This window comes from Cetorhinus maximus, chromosome 30, assembly GCF_964194155.1.
Source record: "Cetorhinus maximus chromosome 30, sCetMax3.hap1.1, whole genome shotgun sequence".
Lineage (NCBI taxonomy): Eukaryota > Metazoa > Chordata > Chondrichthyes > Lamniformes > Cetorhinidae > Cetorhinus > Cetorhinus maximus.
The window spans coordinates 8,924,221-8,936,129 of NC_135908.1; the positions used below are offsets into that span (position 1 = coordinate 8,924,221).

General features: G+C 41.4%; 1 protein-coding gene across 1 annotated transcript; it reads right to left on the reverse strand.

The window, feature by feature from the left end:
• Positions 1-1,678: 1,678 nt before the first annotated feature.
• On the reverse strand, positions 1,679-9,961 carry nr2e3 (nuclear receptor subfamily 2, group E, member 3). The gene is made up of 8 exons (XM_078532232.1): positions 9,651-9,961; positions 8,009-8,159; positions 7,230-7,333; positions 6,797-7,039; positions 6,006-6,187; positions 4,538-4,778; positions 3,244-3,349; positions 1,679-2,146 (listed from the first exon to the last, which is right to left on the reverse strand). The coding sequence occupies exons 1-8, from the start codon at positions 9,706-9,708 to the stop codon at positions 2,014-2,016; spliced, it is 1,218 nt and encodes a 405-aa protein (XP_078388358.1). The 5' UTR covers positions 9,709-9,961; the 3' UTR covers positions 1,679-2,013.
• Between the last annotated feature and the right edge of the window lie 1,948 nt (positions 9,962-11,909).

Below are 11,909 nucleotides of genomic sequence, written 5' to 3' on the forward strand. Positions count from 1 at the left end.
AAGTGAGGTAGAGAGCGAGAGCGATGGACCGGTGTAGAGAGGGTATTCCAGAGCATAAGACGTATTGGTGAATCTATAGAATTCATTGCCACAGAAGGCTGTGGAGGCCAGGTCATTGAATGTATTTAAGACCGAGATAGATAGGTTCTTGATTGGTAAGGGGATCAAAGGTTACGGGGAGAAGGCGGGAGAATGGGGTTGAGAAACTTATCAGCCATGATTGAATGGCGGAGCAGACTCGATGGGCCGAATGGCCTAATTTCTGCTCCTATGTCCTATGGTCTAAATATGTCTAGACTAAAATTGGCATTCACTAGGACTGCCAGAAATTGGTAGTTGCTTCTCATATCTTCCAAGCAATGTCTTCAATATTCACTCTTAAATCACAGAAAAGACCCAGTTATTAGCTAGAGGTGCAGAACCTGGTATGTATACACTTTCAACTATTGACTAAAATTAATAAGTCTACAGGGCATTGTGTCACAGTAGGCCAGTTGTTTAGCAAATCAATCCCCTTTTGCTATATTAATCCTTTCCCTCTCTAGGAACTCACAAGTCTTCCCTTCTTAGTGCATGCTTTCTTTGTCTGATGTGTGGTGAACAATTTGGCAGGTCAATTTTGCTGCTTTAATTCAAATGTTCAAACTTCAGCTCATTTACTTCATTGTCTCCTCAACCAATTCCTGAACTCTTCCTTATAATTCTTTATAATACCGAGTGTCCAAAATCATTTTAACCCCTTTTCTAGGTCAGTGACTTCTCTGCAATTCCCTGTATTAACTATTTTCTTTGAGTTATAGGTCACTACCGAGTCTCAGAGCAGTCGTGCTCTTGTATTTAGAGCTTCTAAAAATATTAACCAGACCTTCAGGAATTTAGGGCATATCTTGATGGTTTCAGGAATATAGTAAATATTTAATTCTTTGCCTTTCTTCATAACACAACTTTGACAAAACTTGGAATCCGACCACAGCCTTGAGGAATTGATTTAATTGCTCTCACTCGTTCTCTCAGGACCTAAAGAAGTGTTGAATTCTTTACCTTTTAGTCTTCTAGCTGTAATGGACAAAGTTTTAAAGCTCCGACTTGATGTCAAATATCATAACTACTTGGTTTATAGCATCTTCTGTTCTTTTCAACATTGATGGACTTCAAGCTTTTGGCTCTTCCTATAGATTTTCCAAAAAAAGTTCTACTCCCCATTTTTCCCTATCCTTTTTACGAAAGAATCTCTTAAATGGTCCACACGTAGCAAAGGTATTTTGATGCCTTATCCTGCAATTCAACTCTTGCCCTTTCCGATATTCACGGTAGTCATTGTCACTAAGGTACCCATGGCCCTGCCCTCAATCCTCTATCATTCCCTGTGCTTAGAAAATAGTTTTTAGTTTTACTGACCTGCATCGATCTTGCTATTTTCCTTGTAAAGGTATGCAGCCTTTCTGCATTCCTTAAAAATGTTTCTTCTTCCACTGGGTTACTACTTGTCACCTGTCATTCAGTTCTCCCAGGAACCTTTCTCCTAACCATATAATTTGCTCCTCTTGAAATTCTTGTATACCAGTTTCTCTTTGCATTCATCGTCAATATGTAAGCAGGTAATAGTTAAGTATTCTCGCTCTCCACAGTAACATTTCCATATTGAAGAAACACAGATGAACAACAAGCAACTTGGGTAACCAGATTCCAGTTTTATTCTTGTATAGAAATATATTCAGTCTTCATAGGTTTTAAAAATTATAAGGATTTTAAGCAATAGTTGTAAGGGAGAACTGATCATGTAAAATGTTGGGGTAGAATGGCGTAAGACAATGTGATGTGTGAGACAACAATAAATAGGCAATGTAACATATTGGGGACATGTGGTATCTTAGTGGAGATTGTGGGAGACAGAGGGTGTAGCATTTTTGGGAAGTTAACAAAGACAAACTAGGAATTAAGACAATGAAGGAAACGGTGCAAAATGCTGGAGAGAAGATGTCAGAATATAGTAGGGGTTGCTGCTTGGGAGGTTCAGCTCTTAAACATGTCACAGAGAAGCTTTTCCATGGGAGTGTTACCGATGGTTCTGTGGAAAAACAGCAGCTCAATTTGCTCTGATGAGACAAAGCGGAGTGAGGGCAGGAGGAGAAGCAACTTTCCAAATCTAAGAAAAAGATGGACAAGAAAATAATGTAAAAAAAAATCTGACCTTTAGCATAAAACCTTTTGAAAAATATAAATCAGCAATAGAATCACTAACCAACAAAGCAAATAAAAAAATTGAGCTTGCATTTATCATGTATTCGAAATGTTCAAAGCTCTTGACAGATAATGAAGTACATTATGGAGTTACTGCAATTTAGATGTGTAAATATAGTAGGCACTTTATAGACACGGTCTTACAATTCGTTATGAGGTGAACATCCAGTTAGGCTCTCTTGGTGGCATTGGTCGAAGTAGGAATTCCCTGTTTCCGTTTCAAAAGTGTAAAAGCATCTTTAATGTCCACATGAGCAGGTAGGTAGACTCCCACCCCAGTTCAAAATTTAATCTGAAGGATGCCGATACTCAAAATGTATACAATGCTTCGGTCAGATTACTCCTTGAATACTGAGTCCAATTGGCTATGGAGACGGGAGAGATAAATTTAAACTCTGGAGCCCATTCGAAGAAGTATCTGAGGCTTAAGCCCCGTATCAGATAATAGAACAATGAGGAAAGATTAGAGAGACTTTAAAGTACCTAGCTTCAATAGGAAGTGGGGAAATAGAAAAGGTTGTTGAAGGGGTCACTGGCCTGAAATAGTGAGTTGTCACTTTGAGGGCATTAATTCATTACATATTTTGAGCCTGATATTTGATGCAGTGTATCTATCCATTCTGTTATGTATAATACAGTGTTCGTAATCGTGGGTAACTATTGGTTCCTGGAGCTTGTTTAATAGAAAAAAAATCAGGAAAAAATTTCTAAAGTTAGTCACGGCTTTTTTTTCAATTCCTCAGGAGTTAACATTACTCATGATTGAAAAAGGACGAGGTTGTGCTGTTTGACATTTGGGTAAGCACTAATAGTCCATTTCCCTCTTCTGTTTTTATGTTTTGTATCTAATACTTGTGCAGTGTAATAATCCATTCAATGCTTTGTATCTGACACTAACATAATCTGGTATGGCCAAGTGACCTGCAAGAGCCATTTGGTATTAGTCAAAGTGTGGAGGTTGGTTTCTGCAGGAGACTTGCTTTGAGATCTGCCTCTCCTTACCTAACTGGTTGGATTGGGTAGTGTGTCCTGCTGTGCTGACCCAGCATCACTTGTGACTGATCCTGTAGATTCTCCACTTGCTCTGGGTCTTTCAAGCCTCGTGTTTCTGAGGGAGAACACAATATCGGTGAAAGCAAATTACTGCGGATACCAGAAATCTGAAATAAAAACAGAAAATGCTGGAAAAACTCAGCAGGTCTGACAGCATCTGTGGAGAGAGAAACAGTTAACGTTTTGAGTCCATACGACCCTTCTTCAGAGCTCAATAGAAGTAGAAATGTGATGAAATTTATACTGTTTAAGGTGAATGTCTGTTTATAGGTGAATGTTTATTTCACTGATGCAAGACCATCTTCCTGAGATTCCATTAAAAATACACTTGCGCATCTGCCCCCAGATGACATATTTAGTAATCACTCTGAAGCTTACATGCAAAGAGGATCCTGGTTCCCAGTCCATGCTGACTTAGCTGATGTCAGCCTGGGGTGGGATTTGGTGATGTATGATGGATCTCAGCATTCTTGAGTTAAGAAGAGGAAGTATAGCCGGAGTTGAAGCTATAAATAGCTATCTAGTGACCTCTGCTGGAAGTGCATGTGTGGCATAAGGTGAGGGCTTGCTTGGTACCTACAGTCAATACACCTGCATGCTCACTATCTCGGGTGACACATGAAGAATACCACTTGAACAAGATACTGGAAGTGGGTCAATGGCCATGCAACTGTATCCTTGGATGAGTCAGCACCTTCAGGAGAGGAAAGGAGAAACTGGGTAAAGAAAAAATAATAGGCCAGAGCATGCCAATTGCTACTGAAAGTCGCAATGTTCTGCTGAACTGTGGCACGAGTCTCACTGAATATATCTGTGCTCAATACCAAAAGTTCAGAATAGTCTGCTCATAACCACAATTATGGTGTATCATAAAAGCATTGGGCCTTCTTCAAGAGCTAGTGAGCAATTAATGCTTGCCTCACGAGTAGTAATCCAGAATGCCATTAACCACCAAAATTGTGTCTAGTAAGTGCCATACTTTTGACCTTAAACAACATCACTTGTGCTGACTTTACTTAAGTCTTTACCAAGTTAGCATGTTTCAGCATCTGCCTTTATTAAATATGTATTACACCTCTTATCTGTTCCTCTATCATTGGGGTTCAGTTTGCTCTGATGATCTACAGGTAATAACTGTACCCTTTGATCTCCAGCGACAACAATTTATATTACATTGGCTACAAGGTGGATGAACTGATCAGACATATAGCCCAAGGTGAATGGGTCATTTGGTTTTGCTCACCTGGTTTAAAGAGTACCACAGCCTTCAGACAAGCAAACTCTGTGGGGTCCACAGCAATGGCCTTGAATCGACTCATGATCTCCTGCAGGATGCGGACGTCTGCCATGGTGGAATTGCTCTTGCCTTGAGGACTATGAGAGAGTTCAGGTAATGACAACAAAGGGCAGCTTTCCAATGGCATGGACCACTGGATAGCACAGAGCAGGAAGAGCTCATTCCAGGCTTCCTCCAACAAGATCACCTGCGTCAGAAAAAGTCTTTTGTTGATGGCGAAGAACAATCAATGGACAATCTTGCCAACACTCTACAAAAGCATGCTGGAAACCTGAAATTAAAACGGAAAACACTGGAAATACTCAGCAGGTCTGGAAGCATCTGTGGAAAGAGAAACGAGTTAGCCTTTCAGGTTAATGACTTGCATCAGAAAGTACCGATGAAAGGGCACCAACCTTAAACATTAATTCTTGTTTCTCTCTCCACAGATGCTGCCAAACCTGCTGAGTATTTGCAGTATTTTCTGTTTTTATTGCCAATACTTCTATCATCAGTGTTCCTTTAAATCTCATATCTTGCTGCTCCACTATTTTTTTGTTATCAGCTCTTAGGTGATACTGGCCAATGCCACATTTATTGCCCATCTCTAGCTGCCTTGAGATCATTCGAGTCAACCATTTTCAACTCCACACTCTTTTTCCTTCCTGTAGCTTCCTTATATCGAAATGGATATTCATTGCACAATCTCCTATCCGAACTCTCTGTTCCTAAATCCAAACTTCCTCGATCTTGTCTTCCTTCTTAATAGCTTTTAAAACCCTAGTTTTTCAACACCATATCACAATTTTGTTAATTTACCTTTCCAATCACCCCTGCCCACATTACACCTGATGGCAGGCGGTAGGAGCAGGAGAGTTTCCTGGTCAGCTGTACTGCAGAAGGCACTAGTAAACCATTGCAATACTTTGCCAAGCATAATCATGGACCAATCCAATGGAAGTCAGTGGTCATCAACGCCCTCTTAGGGCATGGTACCTGGAGAAGGAGATGTCTTTTCACTATTGGCTTTGCCCCTTTCGATTTCTTATTGATTCAACTAGCCAACACAGAAGAAAAACACATGACTAAGATTGGACCAAACTTCTGTGTCTAAATAATCTCTGGGAGGAAGAACTAAATTTACCCACAAAACTGAGGTTATTTTTATTCATTCATGGGATGTGGGCTTTGCTGGCTGGGCCAGCATTTATTGCCCATCCCTAATTGCCCTTGAGGAGGTGGTGGTGGTGAGCTGCCTTCTCGAACTGCTGCGATTCTGAGCCCTCGGTTTCGTTCCGACCAAAATTGTAAAAAGTTTTCAGTGGAATGTTCCCCTCCTTGTAATGTTGGAATTGAATGGTAATCCTTTGCCCTCCAGTGTTGCACCTTAGTCCAGTGCCCCACCTCAAGCCCCACTACTATTCTGCGGATATACCTGGTCTCTGAATGGCAGATTGGAGAAGACCGGAAGATTCTTGGCCCATTTAACTGCCATGAAGAGCAATCTGGCCGAAGTCTCGTACACGCACTCGGGACTACTGGGAGGGTAGATGGACATCTGGTACTCGGTGGACGTTCTCTCAGGTTCGTTACTCGTCACATCGATATTTTCATCCACTGCAAGCACAATATGTATCAGAGAAACATATTTACTAACTCTCCCCTCTCTGTGACTGTTAATATCCTTTTCCTTTTTGCCAAGCAGACCAGTGGAAAAAATTTGTGGTAACAGTTACCTCGATGTGATTCCTTTAGCCAGCCCGAATCAATTAATGCTATCTTATCATTGGAGCATATGTCCTTGAACTCTTCTATCCAGAGTCAATCCCCAATCTCTGCTGAGTAAATTAATCTCAGCCATAGAGGTTGTTGAGCCACACTGGCTAGGGAATGGTATCACCAGACAGGGTTCCTGCTCCTGACTAACATCTGCTACTGAAAGGTGTGCAAGTGTGACGTGCATACAGGGTCTGACTCAGCTATGATCGTTTTGTCAGTGAATAGTTGCTGTCACACATTGTTTAGGCTCACACATGAAGAATGTGTACTTTTGGAGGACAAGAGAAGAGATTGGGAGTGGAAGGGAGAAAATTCACAATCTTAAAATTGAATTTATAAATTGACACCAGCCCTAATTTTTATAGAGCTGTATTAATGCTTTAATCGCTGGAGTTGGGTACACAGTAAAGAATTGAATACGGAAGGGATTAGGAGCCAGTTACTGACCATCTTCAGGCTCCAGCTTGGCGCAGGTCTCAGCGGTCATCAGGCTGGCCATGAACCGGTGGTTATTTGGTGGGCTGATGGTTCTCTGGCTACTGCTGATGTTAGAGGAGACTGGTCTCTGGGTGCTGACAGATGATGAAGTCGGCTCTCTGGTAGTCGCAATGTGCTCCTTGTCAGGGTCGAGTTCGGCAGTGTCCGTTCGGACCTGGGCAGTGCTTCGGGGCTGACGTTCATTTTGAACGGCTGAAGGAACAAATGAGAAAGGAGAATGAGCAGAGAGGGGGAGAAATGAAAAGCAGAGAGGCAGTCTCTGAAAGAGGAAGAAAACACAAAGAATAACACACAGATTAGAGGATTACAGCTGCTTAGAGCCAGAAACATTAAGCCATAATTTCATACATGCCCTCGCACAGAGACATTCACGTACACTCACCGTCTTTATTCATACCAGCCTGCAAACACTTCTTCAGTCTACAAGCCTGGCATTGATTCCGATGGGCTTTATCCACAGGACACATTCCGGTACCTGCCTGGCACCTGAGAGGAGAGATGCCAGAATAGCCAATAAGTAAATGCAACAACAGCCTCACCATCCCTGAGATAAACAGAGCTGTGTCATTGAGATTCATGAGCCTTAAACGTCTTGAGGACTTTACATTGCAGTAAAGGCACCTGTATTTATTCCTATGTCTCCAAATATAAAGTTGGAAAAATGTAAATACATGGAGGATGCACTAGACGTTTGTCTGAATTTAATAGGTTTACATTGATGGGAATGAATGAGTTCATTTAATTCATTGGTATTGGGTTTTTGTGTTCCAACATTCTACATATTCAACCTATAATCCTACACTATTAGCTGAAATTATATGAATATAATCCATCTCAATAAATCATTTGCTCTTTGTTTTCATTGACCAGTATTGGCTTGACTCAGCGGTAGCACTCTGGCCTCTGAGTCAGAAGGTTGTGGGTGCAAGCCTCACTGCAGAATTAAAGTATGTAATTTCAGCTGATGCTTTAGTGCAGGAGTATCAGAGCTCCTTTGTATGAAGTATTAAACTAAAGTGCTAACTGCCTGTTGAGGGGCGATCTCTAAAGATGCTTTTTGTTTACAAGTTAGGTTGTGAGTTTGAGGGTAGGGCACAGAAAACTGTGCTACCATTTATACATGTGAACTACTGCAATAGCCAATTTATTACTTTTTCTTACCTGTAGATGAGCTTCCTTCTGACACTCCGCTTGAAGAAGCCACTGCAGCCATTACATGCATAAATACCATAGTGTTTGCCGCTGCTGGTATCCCCACACACCTTACACATGAGCACAGGGCTGAGGGACTTCCCCGGACTTGGGGTCTTCACTGATAGCAAATACAAAAGGAAAAACAAAGAGAAATCACCTTGGTACTGACCCTTACCGTACTAACAGAGATGACAAGTCGGATTAGATTCCACAACAAAGATTTGGGCTTGATTTGTCACTTGCTGGGCTGAACTCAACTTCTTACCAAAGGGCAGGCATCACTCCCCACTGAAGAGTTTGGCTTGATCTTCACTGAGCATTTGGCTTGCCTTATCTGAGGCACTACTTAAAATTAAATATGAATGACACAATATCAAAAAAAAGAGATCATATATATGACCCAGGGCTTTGTGCAGAAGATGTTTCCCTAAAAACAATGGTATATTGATGAAGATCTACCACCCTTTGACTCTCAAAATTGCTGCTATGATCTACAAATTAAGAATTTAACTTGAACTCCTGGAAAAAAGCTTAAGGATTTCCTGGAATATGCTCTCCAATAGCTTTAAAGAAGAAACCCCTCACTGTAAATTCCAGGTTCACACATAGAGCTAGTCACAAAATACACAGTGTATTACAGCAGTCAATGTTCATAATTATCCCATCCAGACACAAGAAATATAGTACTGGGAGCTAAGGTAACCACTAAATTAGTACGCTGGTTCCATAATCATAATTAAAATATGTTTATACTTAAGTGCAGTATTTTATTATTTAAACTGGGGTTTCAATAGTTAGGTTTCTTTTTGATGTATATTTGACAAATTAATATTGTTTTTCAATAAAGACTGAATACTATTAAAATACAGTAATGCAGCAATATTCATCTTTTTATGCTTTCCAAAATGTTTGTCAGTTTATTCCTTAAAGCATTTTTTTTAGACTGACAGCCCAGTTCTCATGTACTCTTCTTATCTTGATATTTAAATGCACATTCTCTTCAGGAGCAAAACTGAAATTTTCATTCATTCTCTTGTTTGTTGTTCCTTTACTGAATTGTTTGTTTCACACCCCGTTTAACACTGATTGAGCCCTGGCCTTTGACATATTGCACTCACTTCATAACCTAACTCCCGTTTACTGTGAATCTGCATCTCTCTCACTCTCTCTATTTCACTTACCTTTTAATGTCTGTCTGCCTCTTTTTCATCTTCCCATGTCTCTTTCTCACATATTACTGATTTCTGTCTGGTTCACTCTTCCCTTTTGACTTTCTCATTCTCTTTCATACCTGCTTGCCGATTCTTTCTCATTCCTGGTTGGCTGCCCTTCTCATCCCACTGAATCTCTTGCTTTCATATCTATCTGCCATTCTCATCCTCGTTGACTGGTTCATTCACATCTCCTTGGTTGTCCTCCTCAGCCTCTCTGGCCATCTCTAATACCTGTCTAGTTGTTGTTCTGGTCCTCCCTGTCTCTCTCACTCTCTATCTCTCACTCAGTAACACTCTCTCTCATACCTGCCTGGTTGCTCGTCTGGTTCGTACTGTCTCTCTCTCGCTCACTTGCTCTATGTTTCTCTCGCTCACTCACTCACTCTCTCTCATACCTGCCTGGCTGTCCTCCAGCCCTGGGCTGACTGACGACTCAGTGGGGGAGCTGCTCATTCCGTTTCTCAAAGAGGAGGAGCTGGGTTCTGTCTACAAAATTTCTTCTCGGTCAGCCTGGGAGCAACCGGTCAGCTGATGCAAAAATCTTGGCTGGAGGAAACATCCAACCTTTGGAATAAAGGGAAAATCCAGCTCTTTAGAAGAAGGCAGCATCCAAATTTTAGATAGGAAACGTTGCTTGTGCAGTTGCTGGATTTCCGTGTCTCTGTCTCCTGCTTTATTGCTGAAAGTCTCGAGCTCTTGTTGTATATCTGAGGAGTCAGTGTGTGAATGAGCCTGGCTGGTGCTCCTATGCTCCTAAAGCCCGCACAGCAGATTAGCCTCTAACGCTCTGTAAGTAGATGCCTATTTGTCAGTCTCTTAATCTTTACTGTCCATTGCAAAGGTGGATCAATCAGTCAGCACTGAAAATGCTGAAACCTCTTCTGTCTTAGAACGGTAACTTTAAACTCAGCCTCAGCCCCACCCACCTTTCCCTCTCTCCAACACTGTATAAAAACTCACTTAAAAGTGCTTATTACATCTGAATGCATCTCTTTCTATAGAATGACGGCTAGATTATATGTGTCATTTCTAAAGGCATGAATTATCCTGTTTGCTAGCATTCAGAGAGTATTTCTCTGTGTGAGTTTATGCTCAATTTCCTGATGTAAATTTGATCTATTTGATTGCTCATGGGTATAATGGTGCCACTATTTGCCTGGATGCCCAGGTGCCTATTAGTTCCATCCCTCTTTTTGAAGAGGAACAGACATTTCAATTACACAAATAATTGAATTTTTAATCGCCATGTTTCGCTTACACTAAATTCATTTCATTCTTGGGCTGCAAGGGCAGCTATGAATTATCAAACGGGCAAAGAGTAAATGGCATCATTCTCTGCTAATTATAAGCTCTCTTGAACAGAACTCCACTAGGTGTGTGATCTTTTGACAGCTGGATGGTAAGGATCAAGCACTGCCACAGTGTGCCAGAAACCATTAGGCTTTAAGACTGCATCTTGAATTAATATTCTCAGTTAGGTGTTTGCACATTAAAGTTTAATTTGTATTGCAGAAGATTTAGAGAAAATAATTTTCCTTGTATACTGTTTTGTATCTGTCTCTTTGATTCTACCTTCATTTGTTTCTCTCTCTCTCCCCCTCTGCTGTTTTTTTTCCAAGTGTGCCCCCCTCTAAGTCTTTTTCACTCTCTTGGTCTCTGAATCCCTGTCACTGTTTATGTTTCTGTCTGAAGCCCGTACCTATCAAAGAGCGTCTGACGGTGATTTTGAACTGCCAGCCATTCCATTTAAAAAGTATCCAGTGATTGAAAATAGCAGAGCAAGAGCAGCCTTACCCAGGATGGAGATGAGGATTTATTTTTCTCTGGGAGGGCGGTTAGTCTGTGAAATTCTCTTCCCCCAGAAAGCAGAGAAGGCTGGGTCATTGAATATACTGAAAGCTGAGCGAGTTAGATTTTTGATAGACAAGGGAGTCACGGATTATAGGGGGCAGACAGGAAGGTGGAGTTGAGGCCACAACCAGATCACAGTCATGATATTATTGAATGGCGCAGCAGGCTCCAAGGGCTGTGTGGCCTAGTCCAGCTCCTATGTTCCTATGACATCCAAAGCCTGCATGATGTGGTCTTCAGGTGAGTCTGTAAATGGGCACATCCCAACTGGAGCGGGAGGGGGTCTTCTCACATCTGAAAATTGCAATGCTCAGAATCCCATTTGCAACATTAAATGTTTGGAGCAAGTGCCACATATGCTCTTCCCATTTGAAATAAGCACTGCACAGCCTAATCCGTTCCACACGCCATTCCAAAAAAAGGCCTTGAAATATCTGGGGGTATCTTTGTTGGACCAGAAATAGTCCTGCTGACTTTCAGCTTGGCTCCCTCACCGGATCCATCAAAGTTTCTGCTTCTAGGCTGGATTTTAATGAGGAATGCGCACTTCACTTAATCCATCAGGCCATTTTTATGCCTGTTTTGGGTAAACTAATGGTGGAGGTGGGGTGGGGGAGGGTTCAGGTAAAGGGAGACTTAGAAATCCAAAGAGAAAGGTTGAGGTATTGGAACAGCATAGTGATGTGGGTAAAGACAAGCAGAGTGGGTCAGGAAGGGGAGCAGAGGGTTTAGTAAGAAATATACATCAGCATATAAGGTCATTACAGGGAATAGAAGTAAAAAAAATGAAATTAAATGTTCTT

Bases quoted from the DNA above. Each gene is read 5' to 3' on its own strand.
- nr2e3 (XM_078532232.1), bottom strand. From the start codon at position 9,708: ATGAGCAGCTCCCCCACTGAGTCGTCAGTCAGCCCAGGGCTGGAGGAC. The intron at 6,188-6,796 runs GTCAGTAACTGG...TTGTGCTTGCAG, and splicing joins CAAGCTGGAGCCTGAAGATG to TGGATGAAAATATCGATGTG. The intron at 2,147-3,243 runs GTAAGGAGAGGC...TCTTTTTCTTAG, and splicing joins TACCCAATCCAACCAGTTAG to ATTTGGAAAGTTGCTTCTCC.